The 18,016-nt window shown below is 37.6% G+C and overlaps 1 protein-coding gene across 1 annotated transcript; it reads left to right on the top strand.

Annotated features, from left to right (window-relative positions):
* The first annotated feature begins 6,564 nt into the window (after positions 1–6,564).
* LOC311277074 (vitelline membrane outer layer protein 1-like) lies at positions 6,565–9,528 on the top strand. The gene is made up of 4 exons (XM_084387220.1): positions 6,565–6,894; positions 7,723–7,844; positions 8,027–8,140; positions 9,117–9,528. The coding sequence occupies exons 1-4, from the start codon at positions 6,688–6,690 to the stop codon at positions 9,298–9,300; spliced, it is 627 nt and encodes a 208-aa protein (XP_084243346.1). The 5' UTR covers positions 6,565–6,687; the 3' UTR covers positions 9,301–9,528.
* Positions 9,529–18,016: the final 8,488 nt, after the last annotated feature.

Here is an 18,016-nt window from a genome sequence, read left to right as displayed (position 1 = left end):
TTGGACTGAATGATCAATTCCCGAAAGAGATTCAAGAACGGCAAAGAAAACGTATCCCAATAATGAAACAACATCGAAAAGAAGGAAAACGAGCAAATCTCACCGTCGACAAATTATACATAAACGGACAACTCTATAGAGACTTTGATACCACTTAGACGCTAGGTCATCAGGTCGCCGATCAGTTATGCATAAAAATTTAATGTCCGAAACTTGCACTTTATAAATATGTGGTTCACTAACTTCAATGTATACTATATATATGTTTGTTTAAAAGTTAAATTATATATGTTTGTTACCTATATGTTTGTTATATGTTAAATGTTATATGTTGTTATATTGCCTTTTACGGAACATCTCACATACAAGAAATATGCAAAAATATCTGGATTATATCAACGTATCTGAATTATACAATCTACCATGCGATGTCAAGTTGATAATGTGCAATACCATATATTCTAAAAGAAAAGGAGAAAAAAAAGGGTATGAAATTTGCTAGCTGGAATGTACGAGGCATTAATTCACCGATTAAAAGATCTAAAATATTAAATCATTTAAAAAAAATTAAACGCAGACATTTGTCTATTACAAGAAACCCATCTGCTAGAATCTGAACACAAGAAACTTCAAACCTCACAATTCTCACATATCTTCTCTTCATCTTATAGCTCAAAAAAGAGAGGAGTAGCCATTCTTATACGAAAGAACCTAACATTTACCATTAATAAAACAATAGCTGACACGGAGGGCAGATATATCATAATTCATTCTACCATTAATCATAACAACATTACTATTGCCAACATTTATGGACCAAACATTGATGATGAAAACTTTTTTTTCAATATTATCAGAATTTACACAATCAGCTGTAATTATAGGGGGTGACTTTAACACAGTTATTAATTCAATACTAGACAAATCTAACACCTCAAATCAGACGAAAACCTGGCACTCTACAGAAATTTTAAAACAATATATGACAGATTTTGGACTTGGTGATAACTGGAGACAGAAAAACCCTACAGTAAGAGATTATACATACTTCTCTCCAGTTCATAAATCGTACTCACGCATAGATTTTTTCTTAACAAGTAATTCCATTATGTCTGATATTTCAAACACAACAATTGAACCCATTATCATTTCAGATCATGCACCAATCACTCTTACTTTTTATAATAACAGAAATGTAAAAACTTCACATAGATGGCGTATGAACATATCACTACTTCAAGACGAAAAATGTAATGAATATTTTAAAAGAGAGTGGAAATCCTTCATTAATATAAACAACACCCCTGATATATCTGCTACAACATTATGGGAGACAGCCAAAGCAGTAATGAGAGGAAAGATTATATCATATTCTACATTTAAACATAAAAAAGAGCAGAAACTAGAAAAAGACCTTGAAGATAAAATAAAAATATTACATCAAATATACTCACAAAACCACAATGAACAAATATTAAATGAGATAAATCAAACAAAGAATCAACTTGAAGGTATTACAAATAAAAAATTTGAATTTCAAAAACAACGACTACGGTCTATACATTTTTAATATAAAGATAGGCTACTGTAAATCAGGAAAATATCTAGCCAATTTGCTTAAACGTAATAAGGAAAAAACCCATATACCTATAAGTAAAAATGAAAATAAAATTGTTCATAACCTACAGGATATTAATGCAACTTTTCAGACATTTTACAAAAACCTGTACGAAAACGATAAAAAAGAAAATGAAAAAGAGATTGGTAATTTTTTGCATAACATAACACTTTCCCAATTAAGCCTAATACAGAAAGAAGAATTAGAAATACCTATAACAGAGGATGAATATAAGAAAGCTCTCTTTGCACTACCAAACAATAAATCACCAGGTTTAGACGGCTTCCCCCCAGAATTTTATAAACATTTTTGGTCAACCATTTCATCACAATTTTTAGATATGTCAGCAGAAATTAAAAACAGCTCATCTATTCCACAGCATATGAACACAGCATTAATCTCCGTCTTACTCAAACCAAATAAAGATCCGTTATTATGCACAAGTTACAGACCCATATCCCTTATCAATACTGACATGAAAATAATTAGTAAAACCTTAGCCTCACGGTTAGAGACAGTCATCTCAAGTCTTATTCACCCAGATCAAACAGGTTTCATCAAAGGACGTCACTCGTCAGACAACATACGTCGTTTATTTAATATCATGAATATCAACAAACCACAAAATAATACAATTATTGTCTCACTAGACGCGGAAAAAGCGTTCGACAAAGTTAGTTGGAATTTTCTTTTTGCCGCACTAGAAAAAATTGGCTTTGGAAAATCATTCATTCACTGGATTAGAACATTGTATAGTACACCTAAGGCTTCAGTTATCACTAACGACATCATATCACCGTCATTCCAGTTGCAACGAGGGACCAGACAAGGATGTCCACTCTCTCCACTCCTATTTGCATTATTCATAGAGCCCTTAGCAGCCGCAATTAGACAAAATGATAAGATCATGGGATTTCCAACAAATAAAATCAATCATAAAATCTCACTGTTCGCGGATGATGTCTTACTGTACCTGCAAAAACCAGAAAAGTCTCTTATACAAGTTATCAATGTCATTAATGATTTTTCTAAAATATCAGATTACACAATAAACTGGTCAAAATCTATAATTCTACCAATAAATAAAACATCACAGTGTATAGACCATCAAAATATCCCATTTAATATAGGCAATATCACATATCTGGGAATACACATCTCTCCCAACCTATCAGACTTATTCAAGCTTAGTTTCATTCCATTACTTAAAAACGTAGAAGATGATTTAAACCGTTGGATGAATTTGCCATTATCTCTTATAGGAAGAATCTCTACAATAAAAATGGTCATATTACCAAAAATAAACTAGGCCTACCTATTTACAATGATACCAATCCAACCCACTAAGAAATGGTAAGACAAATTAAATAGCAAGATAAATAAATTCTATTGGAAAAAAAAAAAAAAAAACAAGAATTAGTATTACTACATTACAGAAAAACAAAGATATGGGAGGATTAGGGGCACCAGACTTTCACCATTATTATCTAGCTGCACAATTACAATATCTCTGCAAATGGATAAACGGCAATCATAACTCATGGTTAGATTTAGACCAGGCAGACTGTAAAAAGATTTCATTATCCGACTCACCATACATTACTGATGTGATTAAGGCTCATGACCTTTACAATAACATGACAATTCGTACAACATTATTAGCATGGTGGAAAAGTAATCAAATAACTCATAATGCAATAACACCCCACTCGGTAACACTTTACAAATACGGGTGCACTAATAAGCATTAATTCATGCTTAACTAATGCACAGATAATCATGTGTTAATGTATGACTTATGAAGAACTAAACCATTAATTAATGATTACTGCATCAGCAAGTAATAAAGATTCTAAATGATTAATAGATTAAGTAATAAATTAATTGTTATTAATTAAATATGTCATAATGTATTAATTCCTTAATAACTTATTTTATTAACTAAAAGTGTAAATTAATGCCTTAATTACCACAGTTGGTCAAAGCAATGTACTTCAACTTCCAGTTGTCTGCTTTAATTAATCATTAACTAATGATTCGCAAATGTATCATTATGTTATGACTTTACTTGCTGAGGCACATGACTATTAACTAATTGTTAAGTAATAATATGCCATTTTGGTGCCATGTAAACCCATAAATGGCATATTACTTAACAATTAGTTAATAGTCATGTGCCTCAGCAAGTAAAGTCATAACATAATGATACATTTGCGAATCATTAGTTAATGATTAATTAAAGCAGACAACTGGAAGTTGAAGTACATTGCTTTGACCAACTGTGGTAATTAAGGCATTAATTTACACTTTTAGTTAATAAAATAAGTTATTAAGGAATTAATACATTATGACATATTTAATTAATAACAATTAATTTATTACTTAATCTATTAATCATTTAGAATCTTTATTACTTGCTGATGCAGTAATCATTAATTAATGGTTTAGTTCTTCATAAGTCATACATTAACACATGATCATCTGTGCATTAGTTAAGCATGAATTAATGCAGATTAGTGCACCCTTATTGTAAAGTGTTACCAATAAATCTTCACTTATTAATGAAAAATGGAAAATTGCTGGCATCACACATTTACATCATCTGTTTTCAGATAATAATTTTAAACATTTCTCAGAATTAATAGAAAAATATAATTTAGGGAAAGATCAGTATTTTTACTACATACAAATTAATCATGCTATTAGAACTAAGATTGGCAGCCTTCTTCCTAAATCTCCACCTCTTATTGAAAAAATAAAACAAATCAGTAACACAAAAATTACTATCTAAATTATACACTATATTAATAAATACAGATACAACATATTCAATACCTATTTAACAATGGGAACATGACCTTAACATAATCACAGATGCCAATTTCTGGAAACAAATCTGCTTAAATACGTTTAGTTTAAGCAGAAATACCAGTGTACAATTAATTCAATTTATAGTAACACACAGAACACACTTAACCCAACATAAACTGTTTAAAATGGGATTATCAGAATCAAACAAATGCGAACACTGTAATCTCAATACACAAGATCATTACTTTCATGCCATCTGGTCTTGCCCCCCAGTTATCAAATTTTGGAAAGAAATTACAGGAAAATTATCTGTTTAACGTATAATATCCCGGCAAATCCGTCATTATGTCTTCTAGGAGACACATTAAACACAGACCCTCCACTGGAGCATACATCACCCTTCTGTCTCTAGTTATCGCCAAGAAAATCATTTTGATCAATTGGAAAAATAAAAATCAGTATTATACAATGGCAACAGCTATTAATAGATCATATTATCAAAGAAAAACAGACGGCTATTCTCAAACACAAATTAACTAAATGTATACACATTTTTGGTACCATTACTGAATCGCTAAACATTAATGTGCCCTGAGAGGTGAATTGGTGCCTCACCATTTATTTATATTATGTAAAAGACGCATACCATGCAAATCAATAATATTGAATAACTTCTGAATATACTTATAACCTGTATTAATATATCAGGAAAATGTAAAGGATAAAGATATCTGATATATTCGTGGTACTGTTTTGCGTGTATATATATAAACGTGGTACTGTTTATATATATATACCTTTTTTAGTTTGTTTTTGTTTTTGCAAACCCATTGTGATGACCACCACCACAACTATATCACAATCATAATTACATATTTAGCCCTTTTTTTTTCTCCCTTTCCTTCTCCTTTCTACTCTTCTCACCTTATACTCTGGTCTCCTTTCCATACTCTCTACTCTTTCTTTCTCACCCTCGACAAGGTCATGACAGGACCCAACGGGTCTGTAGACCGGGAAGGGACTGGACAATATATGACACCTGGCTTGAAATGCATACCCTATGACTACAATTAATGGTCACATAAATTATTATTATTAATATTTTTTTTAATCCAAGCGCAGGCAGAGACGCAACCGGGTCATGCTCCAATGATCCGGAAGGTCCGGCCAATGTGTTTTGGTGAGCCCTTCCAAGACATCTCTTAAAACGTTTTTTCCCGAGCGCAGGCAGAGACGCGACCGGGTCATGTACTAATGATCCGGAAGGTCCGGCCAATGTGCTTTGGTGAGCCCTCACAAGACCTCTTGGAGTGGAAGGTGCATGTCCACATTCCACTGGAATGGTGCATAAACAGCAGGAAATCAATTAAACCATGCAATAGCCATTTTAACTCTCTACCCTCCCCATTCTAATTTCTATTTTCTCTTTTCTGTTTTTTTTTTCATCAATCTATTCCCATCTATATCCCCATTTCTCTGCATATGTCTCTTATTATTGTTTTTATTTTATTTTTATGTATGTATATATATATATATTTTTTTTTTTGACTGTATGTGTGTGTATATATATGTATATATATGGGTGTATGAAGTAGAGACAGGTTCGTCCATTGCCATCTGTTTTATGTTGTTTGTATATTTGTCTGATCTTTTGGTTTTGTTTCTTTTGTATTTTGCACTCTTTTCTTGTTTGTCATCAACAAGTTTATTGGTCCGACACTTGTTTTTTCCGCACTTATATTTGTCTATTCTTATTTTTTGCTGTTGCTTCCTTTATGTATTGATGTATTGTTTGCTTAATAATAATAAAAAAAATAAAAAAAAATAAAAAAAAAAGAAGTCAAGTTGTGTGAAAATACATTTATGACACTTAAATTCTTCTTTGAAATAAAGAAAGTCATACAGGTTTGGAACGACATGAGAGTGAGTAAATGATGACAGAAAACAGGAAATAAAATGACAAAATCAACCAACATTTGATAGGCATTTTACTGAGCAAAACACTTTCCAAGGACACTCAGTTAAACAAACAGATGTTTCTATTTTTGTGTGTTTATTTACAGGCATTGATGTGGACTCTGTTCCTGGCTGCTGATTGGCTGAATTTAAATACAAATAAATGTAATGTTCTGATTGACTCAAAAAAGAAACACGCATGTTCTACTGACCAACCAAAGAAGGCTTAGGGTAACCGGGGTACGTTTTTGGTTTGGAAACCAAACAGAATTAATTTAATCATTATTTGGCAATGCAATGCAATGCATCCCTTCATTTCCATGGTGTTTTCACTGCTAGCCATTATTGGGCTGCATGTGAGCGTTCAGTCCGCTGGAAAACCTTCTGAGGAGAGCATCGAAAGAACTTTCGTATCGTTGCTGACTGTGTCCAATGGATTGACGTCGGGTTCGTGGGGTCAAAGGGAATTTTGTCCAACTGGAACATACGCCACGGGGTTTAGTCTGATGGTAAGTTGACCATTGACTCATGAAAGTGGTTTTGATTTTCTAACTCAGTATTTTTGTCTTGTTTTCCGGTACAAATATCGAAACATTCTTAAATCAAGATACATTTACTGGAGAAGAAGCAAAATGACATGAAGTGAGTTTGAGCTTTAAACAAGAAAAAGTATCTTGGTTAGAAAACATCAACTTAATCAAGATTTATCATGATTCAATCAATTCCTGAAGTGTAAAAGCAAGTCCTGTCAACTTTTTTCCTTCACATGTCAGAGGTTTTATGTAGACTTTAACCCTCTGAGCCTCTTCATTTTGGGGTCAAACTTGGCTCCTTTGCTGTCAAAAGTGACGAAGCTTTGAAATGTAACTTTTTTTCCCCCAGGAAAATCAATGTAATTTATTTTTGTTCAATAATATTTTTTGATTATTATGTCAATTTTTTTAGGGGATTTTATGATACTGTGCAATATTTATAAACATTTTATGAGCAATTTTTTTTCCACTAAAGTTAATGTATTTTCTTTCCCATTATTTTTTAAATAAATGCAATATTTCAGATTAAAATAGAGTGAAGGCCTTTGAAATCCATTTTTTTGAAGTGAGAATAGTATCATCTGGAGGTGTTAAAAAATAAAAACACGTGTAACCGCAAATAGCTCCTTATTTAAATATATTGAGAGGCTTTTGGATTTCCTATCATTTATATTTTATAAACAAATACTGTGATTGGCCTGGAGGTTGTGTGTGTATGTGTGTGTTAGTTAATCTCCACCTGCCTTGAACATTATCAAATAGAGGATTGTCTTAATGTTGTTGCTGTTTTTTCTTGTTTTTTAGGTGGAAGAACCTGTTTTTTGGGATAACACAGCACTCAACGGGATTCGTCTTTACTGTGTCAGTCGGATCAAAGACTTATCAGACTTAAATAAGGAAATCTTCGTTCAGTCTGACGTAGGAAGGTAATGGGCTCGGACTCTATGCAATGAAGTAAAACTAGTAACAGCATGTTTACTTTGGGTTTATAAAGAATTCTTACATTAAAGAGCAGTTTTTTCATAAGCTAGATAAATGAACTGTGGATTTAATCTTCATTGTCTTCAATAAACCTTCAAAAAAGCCATAAATTGTGTTTTTTCTTCAGCTGGGGTAAGTGGACTGATATCAAATGGTGTCCTTCGGGATTCTTGACAGCTTTCCAGCTGAGAGTCCAATCTAACCAAGCATTTAAAGATGAAACGGCCGCAAACAACATCAAGTGAGTGTGTAACAGAACATTTGCCATTCAGGGTCTCAGTTTTCCCTCATCAAGCATATAAATGATATTCAGAGCAACAACACGACTCTTTTACACAAGTTCTATAAACAGTAAATCAATACTTCCACTATTCATATATTTATTCTGTGCCGTAAAAAAAAAAAAAAACCTTCAAAAAAAGTCAAACTTCAGTTTAAAGTAAGTATATCACACTCATTCTGCTGTCTGACAGAAAATATGTAAATGAGAATAGCTTTATTGGACATTCAGATATTAAAATTACAATATTTGAGCACGGATTAGGAAAGAAAACAGATGTAAACTGCAGACAGTTGGCACAACATTTAAACACACTTTAATTTCCTCATAATCTCCACTGCAGCATCAGCTCTTTTCTCACAGTGTCTGAAATGCTTCGTTTGAAGATTCAGTCTCTCTAAATCCCGCCTCTCTGAGAGCCGCTCTGCTCTGATTGGTCAGACGGCCCAGTGTGCTGTGACTGGTCAGAAACTAAACGCTCATTATCATATAAGACTCTCAGCTCTTGATCACAGTGATACGAACAGTAACGATGGCGTGGGTTTTACCGTATCAATCTCAAAGTGGATTTGCTTTGTCAGCAGAAAACAGCGTCTTCTCCACACGAACAACACGAACCAAACTCTTCCAGTCTCAGATACACTACAGTGTTTGAGGGCGGGGCAAAGAGACGCTGTTCAGCCAATCAAGACCAGAGACTGGCATTATGCAAATTAGTAACAAACCTACGAATGTTCAGCAGGAAGTGAGACTTGAATTACTGACGACTCGTTTCAGGCAGTTCAGAATCGCTTCTTTCTTTTGGGAGACAAAAACTCCATTTATCTGCACTTTGAGACTTTTACATTCACAAACAGCTCTATTACACATTGCATGAAAGGTCATATCCGAAAAAGCATATGGGCACTTTAACATAATACTGTCACATTTATTTCAGATTCAACTGCAGTGGAGGTTCTGTCCTTCAAGGTGACGGCACAGACTGGGGCGATTGGGGAAAATGGAGTCCAGAATGTAAAGGAACAGGAATCTGTGGCATCGGGACACGGATAGAAGAGCCACAGGGAATCAAAGGAGACGACACCGCTCTCAATGATGTGCGCATGTTCTGCTGTGATTAGGGTGATGTGATCGCAATCAAAAACTCAGACTGACACACTGCAGATTGTGTTTATTCTTTCAGGTGTAAGAGGATGACAACAAGAACAGCAAGAAGATCAAATGTATTGTAATTATTGATCATCATACTGTGATAAACTAACATGAACCATGTCATACAACAGCTTTGTAAGGGATAATGCACAGTCATTATCACAAAATAAAGCCTAACCGGATGATCATGACATTTACATCCCGTCTATTATTGGTGTTGAAATTATTTTATTCTTTCTTGTAGGTTAGTGATTGTTCTAAAGACTCCTGAACTTCTGCTGTCAGTCAAAACGGTTGTCAAATATCAGTATTAAAGACTTTCTTAAAATAACCTTGTAGTTTCACGTTGTTTTGCACAACACTTTACATCAGATCGTTCATCACATTAGTGCATGTGGCAGATGGTCTAAAGTGACTTATATTGCATTCAAAGTAATTGTCTTATCCGTTCATGCATTCCCTGAGAATGACCAGCCTAATCTCAATACACATGCACCCCACAATACTAATCCTACCCAAACGTATACCCACACCACTATTAAACCTACCCATGCGTATCATATGCACGAAAAACTCGTTTTAGTGTATAAATTGCACGATAAACAAAATGCGTGCTATAGAGACGCATTTAGTGTGACCGGGTTACGAACACTAGGCTACATTAAATTAAAGTGTAATATTGTCAACCCTGTCACCCTAAACTTTTTGCCTTTCTAAAGGTATAATCATATCCCTATATATATATGTGTGTTTATTTGGCTAAAATTGCACATTGCAAATTCTGAAAATTATTTGATGCAAAACAAATTCAAACCTCATTTTAATACTTATTATAATATTTGGTTAAGTTGCATTTTTGGTTGAGTAGGACATCCATAACTAGAAGTAAACTAGTAACTAGAAGTAACTAGAAGTTTTTGTTATGTTTGGATGGGTGTTGTATTATGTTTCAGTTCTGTGCAGTTTTCTCTCGTTTCTCTGTGTTTCAGTTGGTTGATTAAGTTGTCACATGGTTTTTCACATTTCTTTGATTGGTTTGTTCTGTTTTTATTTATTTTTTTGTTCAGTGTCAGTTCTACTTCACGTTTTAAGTTAGTTGTCCTGTTTTTGAGTATCTTTTTGTTAATAAAACAAAGACTGCTGTATTTACAGCATTTTCTCCTCATCATTGTAACCAACTCCTACTCATAGTGTTCTACTCCTAGAACCTTAAAAGGACATCAGCCATCTTGGTTGAGTTTACTGTGGAGTTCAAGAACATGAGGCATCCAGCTTGCACCTTCGAGGCCTTGAAGGATTTTGTAAACTTGAAACTTACGTTAATCAAGAAGATTAGAACCTAACTTCTGAGGTAAAAGACAGAAGAGTTGATTGCCTCTTTGGATACTGATACGTCATTAAACCCTCGAAGCCTAGAGCTGACTACACCTTTGATTCAAAGCGTGATTAGTGTTATTTATACTTTAATTAAGTTTTATTTTGCATTACATTTTTTTGTTTATTATAAAATGTAATGGTTCAGTATGGTAATTGTAAAGAAAGGTTGACTTGATTATATGTTGACCTTTAAGTGCCCTCTTGTGGTGTGGATTGTGTATGGTAACTTTATTGTTTAAAACTTTATAACTTGTTTTGAGATGAGTTCATTGTGAAGTGTCTTGGCTGAAGAGTGGCTCGTGCGGTGAAGTCGTGGCCCACATAAGGCTGTAAGTTGCTATTATTTGTCATATAAATATGATGTTTAATTGGTTTAAGATGTTTGTCAGAAAATTCATTAATCTAGAGATGCAAATGTAGCTAAAAACGAAACATAAAGTGACTGTGCAAAGCATGAGCATTAGTTAGAGCACCGTACGCTAGCTGTCTTTTGTTATGATTATTAGGCTAATTTTGATTCCATGATTACATTACCTAAAACAATATAATAAACAAATGCACATGACAATGTAACATTTAATGCTTAATGTGTTGATTTAATGTTTCATTTGAATGCTTTATTTAGGCAGTAAATACTGTTCAGTCAGCTATGCACTTTGAATATGTACAATTCTAATTGCTGTATTTTCTATGTCTGTTTACAGTTTTACAATGTTAAAGTTAAACAAGAAAAGATTCATGAAAGCTAATTGGAAGAGTAAAAAGCCATAAACCAACATCTCGCTTGTTCACTGTCTGTAAAAAAGCCCATGTTCAGTTTGTGTTTATTTATTATAGTTTTGTGTCAGCCATCCCTAGTTTGGACGGCCTACCTGTGTTTTGACCTATTGCCTGTACAGTGGTGGTCAAAATTGATGGCACCCCTGATAAATATGATAAAAAATGGCTGTAAAAAATAAATCTGCATTGTTAATCCTTTTGATCTTTCATTAAAAAAATTCGCAAAAATCTAACCTTTCATTGAAGTAAAAGAATTGAAAGTGGGGGGTAAATCACATTATAAAATAAATGTTTTTCTCCAAAACACGCTGGCCATAATTGTTGGCACCCTGTTATTAAATACTTTTTGCAACCTCCTTTTGCCAAGGTAACAGCTCTGAGTTTTCTCCTATAATGCCTGATGAGTTTGGAGAATAACTGACAAGAGATCAGAGACCATTCCTCCATGCAGAATCTCTCCAGATCCTTCAGATTCACAAGTTCATGTTGGTGCTTCTCCTCTTCAGTTCACTCCACTCATTTTCTATAGTGTTCAGTTTAGGGGACTGGGACGGTCATGGCAGAAGCTTCATTTTGTGCTCAGTTACCCATTTTTGTGTTGATTTTGATGTTTGTTTTGGATCGTTGTCCTGAAGGAAGATCCAACCACGGCCCATTATAAGATTTCTAGCAGAGACAGTCAGGTTTAGATTTTTTATCTGTTTGTATTTGCTAGAATCCATAATACCATGTATCTGAACAAGATGTCCAGGACCTCCAGCAAATAAATAGGCCCACAACATATAAGATCCAGCGGTATATTTAACCGTAGGCATGGGGGACTCTTCATCCCTGTTTGCACCAAACACATCTGGTGGGTTTGCTGCCAAAAAGCCCTTTTTTTGTTTCATCTGACCACAGAATCCAGTCCCTTTTGAAGATCCAGTCGTGTCTGACAACTGAATATGCTGGAGTTTGTTTTTGGAGGAGCGAGGAGGATTTTTCTTGAAACCCTCCCAAACAACATGTGGGGATGTAAGAGTTGTTTGATAATTTTTTTTAGGCTTTCTGACCCCCAAGACTCAACTAATCCCTGCAATTCTCCATCTGTGATCCTTGAAGAGTCTTTGGCCACTCAAACTATCCTCCTCACCGTCCATTAATACAATATAGACACACGTCCTCTTCCTGGCAGATTCGTAACATCTTTAGTTGATTGGAACTTCTTAATTATTGCCCTGATCGTCAAAATGGGGATTTTCAATTCTTTAGATATTTTCTTACAGCCACTTTCTATTTTGTGATGCTCAACAATCTTTTGCTGCACATCAGAACTATATTCTTTGGTTTTCCTCATTGTGATGTATGATTCAGGGAATTTGGCTTTTGTGTTTCCTCATATTTAAACTCCTGTGAAACAAGAAGTCATAGCTGGACAATTTAATGTTCCTAGTCACCCTGGTGTGCTTAAAAATGTAAATATTAATGGGAAAATACTTCAGAGATATTTTTCTCATAAAAAATTCTAGGGGTGCCAACAATTATGGCCAGTGTGTTTTGGAGAAAAACATTTATTTCATAATGGGATTTACCCATCAATTTCAATTCTTTTACTTCAATGAAAGGTTAGATTTTTGCGCATTTTTTGAAGGAAAGATCAAAAGGATAAACAATGCAGATGTATTTTTTACAGCCATTTTTTTTTATCATATTTACCAGGGGTGCCATCAATTTTGACCATGACTGTATATTGGATTACGTGTCTGGATTGCCCCTTAATTAAAGCTGCATTTGGATCTCAACCTTCATGTCTCAGAGCAGTTTGTGACAGAAGGACTAAGCTTTTTAATAAAATGAAGAACTGCTGTGTTGATAACCAGAAGAGACTTTTGGAAATTAAGCTTTTTAATTTGATTTTTGCGGTTCTATGAGTGTTCAAGATTTCAGACAGCTGCCTTAAGTGGGATGACTGCAGAAAAACAAAAGAGGAAGTGGGGCCTGCAGCCACCCTCCTAGAAGAGGAAGTTGACACTTCTGAGACGGGTCAGCATGGGGAGACTGAGACAGTGCAAAGGTGACAATTCCCTTGAGACTTTTCCTAAAGACAATTTTGCCATGCATTATGCAATTGTGTGGCAGGATGGAAAGCCATCCAGAAGTCAAAAGCCAGACCGAGGAGAGTGGCATCAGCCTGACGATCCAATGTATCTTCCTTGTGGGCTAGGTGCTGCATTTTCAATGATCACTACAGAGACCGTTTCAAATTTAGTAATTATTTAACTTGATTGATTATCCACTGGTTTCAGCAATTCTTCATATTTCTTCAACTAACTCTTTGAACCTGCTTTCAATAGGTACCAGTAACAGCCCTTCTGCAGGAAGTTCAATAGCGGAAGTGAGTGCATGACTCACAAATAAGTTAAAACTGAGGCTGGATATGGCAGTGAGGGTTATTACAATAACCAACTAGTGGTGAAAGCAATAGGTTATTGACTATGCAGAATTCTATGGAAAAGAAAAATACAATATAGGGCACAAGGTGTCTAAAAAGAAAAATGATGGCTAGAAAAGCAATAATATTGGTCACTCCATTTCATTAAAAGTTAATTTTCTAGATTCAATGAAAACAATGAGTAATAATAAACTTTTGAAATGCATTGCTGTCATCACCAGGGGTACGAGATGGAAATGTTTTTTTTGTTTGTTTTTTTTAAAGCAGGGTTATGCAGTTTTGGGAATTTCTTCGCTGTATTCTCGCTTTTTGCTCGCAGGTTTCTCTATAGAGCTCCCCCTATACTGTAGCTTCGGAATAGATATTTGACAACACTGTCGAAAAACTCGTTGGCGACTCTCAGATACCAGAGGTTAGTAGATCAACGACATCAAAGCAGATGGGACATTCTTTAAAGCGTCTTCTTCATTCGGGTTCGAATAGCGTGAGGGAGCGCAATACTGACAGAATTTTAGCAGATTTTTTTTGCCGTAAAGCAATTCGTTACATCGCGAGACCTGATATCATGCGATACTTCCTGACACTGAGGCCGGCAGCTCGCCTGCCCAAAGTTGCAAGGGTGGTTTTTCCACTCACAGGCGCTTGGGGGGTGCGAGACGACAATGTGATGATAATGAATGAGATAGGAAGCAAAAGCAGTGTGAACACATATATTTATTGACGACAAATATGGTGAACACAAACTCCGTGAAGACGATGATGAACTCCGTGGGTGATGATGTTATCTCTCGGCTGGGTGGCGCAGTGGCTTGATGGCTGGTGATGACGTGGCGTGAATCTCCCGTGATGAATACAATCCAGTGACGATCAACGGCGAAATAGACAATCCAACACGAACAAGACCAAGACAAACCAACAAGACAGTCCAACATCCGGATCAACTATCAGACAAGGAAGGAGAGAATGAGGTGAGTATATGTAGCTGACGGTAATGTGAGACACCTGGTGCGGGGACTGATTAGCAGCTGATTCCAATGAGCATGATGTAACCACATGAAAGACACCAAATCACAGGACCTGAGAACACAGCCGATCCATGCACCGTGACAGTACCCCCTCTCTTAGGAACGTCCCCTGACGTTCCCAGCCTCCTGTACCTGTTGATTGAAATCATCAATAAGAGAGTGATCCAATATATCTCTAGCAGGAACCCAACTTCTCTCCTCCGGACCGTAACCTTCCCAGTCCACCAAGTACTGGAATCCGCGTCCCCTCCGTCTAGAGTCCAGAATACGATTGACCGAATAGGTTGGTTCCCCGTCTACGAGCCGCGGCGGTGGGGGAACCGGGGCAGGCGGATTAATACGAGCAAAAAATACAGGTTTAATTTTTGATACATGGAACACGGGATGAATCCTCCTGTACGCTGGAGGAAGATTGAGGCGGACTGCCACCGGACTAATGATCTTGGTGACAGAAAACGGGCCAATAAATTTGGGAGCAAGTTTATTAGCAACGGATCGGAGAGGAATGTTCTTGGTAGAAAGCCACACTTTGGAACCAACGACGTATACGGGAGGCCTCGACCGGTGGCGATCGGCTTTGGCCTTGGTGCGCGCTCCCACCTGGACCAGAGTCTCACGGGCTCTGGTCCATGTGCGACGGCACCTCTGGACGAAGGCGTGAGCGGAGGAGACCGCGACTTCGGATTCCAGACTGGGAAAAATAGGTGGCTGGTACCCTATACTACATTCAAATGGGGACAGGCCCGTGGCAGACACTGGTAAGGAATTGTGTGCGTACTCCACCATCGACAGCTGCTGACACCAGGAGGAAGGATTTCGAGCGACCATACATCGTAGTGTTCTCTCCAAATCTTGGTTGGCTCTCTCAGTTTGCCCATTGCTTTGAGGATGGAACCCCGAAGAGAGACTAACAGTGGCCCCCAGAAGTTTACAAAACTCTCGCCAAAATTTGGACACAAACTGGGGTCCTCTGTCAGAGACCACGTCTATCGGGAGGCCATGTAACCGAAAGACGTGATCAATGACTGTTACCGCTGTCTCCTTGGCTGAAGGTAATTTGGGCAAGGGGATGAAATGAACCGCCTTCGAGAACCGGTCCACCACGGTCAAAACTACCGTGTTACCCAGAGAGGGTGGGAGGGCGGTGACAAAATCTAGCGCAATGTGGGACCAGGGTCTCGAAGGGATTGGCAGCGGTTGTAGGAGCCCATCTGGGGGTCTGTTAGAAGTCTTACCAGTGGCACAAACTGAGCAAGCCAAAACAAAACTGCGAACATCACGAGCCATGAGTGGCCACCAAAATCTTTGCTTGACCAAATGTAAGGTGCGACTTACCCCTGGATGACATGCCACATTGGAACAATGACCCCATTGGATAACTTCGGACCGAAGACTTTCTGGCACAAACAAACGGTTAGGTGGGCAACCGGCCGGAGGCGTTACCCCATGTAAGGCTGTCTTAACCTTCGATTCGACCTCCCAACTGAGAGTAGAAACAATAAGTGTCTCAGAAAAAATACTCTCGGGAGTGGACGGGCGATCGGAGCGGTCAAAAATTCGAGATAAAGAATCGGGTTTGATGTTTTTGGAACCCGGGCGGTACGAAAGTGTAAAATCAAAACGTCCGAAAAAAAGTGCCCACCTAGCCTGCCTAGAGTTTAGTCTTTTGGCAGTTCTGATGTATTCTAGATTCTTATGATCGGTCCAAACCATGAAGGGTACCCCTGACCCCTCCAACCAATGACGCCATTCCTCCAATGCCAGCTTGACTGCCAACAACTCTCTGTTACCAATATCGTAATTTGACTCTGCTGGCGACAAACGATGAGAGAAAAACGCGCAGGGATGCATCTTGTCGTCCGAGGGTGAGCGCTGTGAAAGCACCGCACCTACCCCCACCTCTGACGCGTCGACCTCTACCACGAACTGACGTGACGGATCAGGGGTAACAAGGATGGGGGCCGAAACAAAGCGGCGTTTGAGGTTGGCAAACGCAGCTTCCGCTGCGTCTGACCACCTGAACGCCGTTCTGGGAGAGGTCAAGGCAGTCAGAGGCGCGGCTAGTTGGCTGTAATTGCGAATAAAACGCCGGTAAAAATTGGCGAACCCCAGAAACCTTTGTAGGGCCTTACGGGAATCTGGACTTGGCCAATCTACCACAGCCTTGATCTTCTCGGGATCCATGCGCACACCCTCGGCCGACACGATGTACCCTAGAAAAGGAACAGACTGTGCATGAAAGTCGCATTTCTCCGCCTTGACAAAAAGCCCCTTCTCTAGCAGCCTCTGAAGCACTCGTCTGACGTGTTGAACATGTTCCTGGAGAGAAGAAGAAAAAATCAATATGTCGTCCAGGTAGACATATATGAACTGATCGACCATATCTCTCAACACATCATTAACGAGTGCCTGAAAGACACCTGGGGAGTTGGACAAGCCGAAGGGCATGACCAAGTACTCAAAGTGCCCCCTGGGGGTATTAAAGGCAGTCTTCCATTCATCTCCCCTCCTGATGCGAACCAAATGATAAGCGTTTCTTAAGTCCAATTTAGTGAAGATCGATGCTCCCTGCAACCTCTCGAAGGCTGAAGATATCAACGGCAAAGGATAAGTATTCTTTATCGTGATATTATTCAGCCCTCGGTAATCAATACAAGGTCGCAGAGATCCATCTTTCTTCCCCACAAAAAAGAACCCCGCCCCCGCTGGAGAAGAGGAGGATCGAATGAACCCGGCTGCTAGAGAATCAGAAATGTATTTCTCCATAGCCTCTCTCTCAGGAATAGAAAGTGAGTATAACTTGCCCTTAGGCGGAGATGTACCTGGCAGTAATTCTATAGCACAGTCATAGGGACGATGAGGAGGGAGAGAAGCAGCCCGAGACTTACTGAACACTTCCTTCAGGTCGAGGTACTCCGCGGGCACGTTACACAGATCCGCCGCCTTCTCCTGCAACACAGAATCAGATACAGACGGACAGGCAGACACAAGACAAGACTCATGACATTTAATGCTCCACTCAGACACCGATTTCAGCTGCCAATCAATCCGGGGGTTGTGTTTGATGAGCCA

This window comes from Rutilus rutilus (genome assembly GCF_951802725.1).
Source record: "Rutilus rutilus genome assembly, chromosome: 18".
NCBI lineage: Eukaryota > Metazoa > Chordata > Actinopteri > Cypriniformes > Leuciscidae > Rutilus > Rutilus rutilus.
Note: the sequence above shows the minus strand (reverse complement) of the source record. Positions and strands in the feature narration are given on the sequence as shown.

Bases quoted from the DNA above. Each gene is read 5' to 3' on its own strand.
- LOC311277074 (XM_084387220.1), top strand. From the start codon at position 6,688: ATGCATCCCTTCATTTCCATGGTGTTTTCACTGCTAGCCATTATTGGG. The intron at 6,895-7,722 runs GTAAGTTGACCA...CTTGTTTTTTAG, and splicing joins CCACGGGGTTTAGTCTGATG to GTGGAAGAACCTGTTTTTTG. The intron at 8,141-9,116 runs GTGAGTGTGTAA...CATTTATTTCAG, and splicing joins ACGGCCGCAAACAACATCAA to ATTCAACTGCAGTGGAGGTT.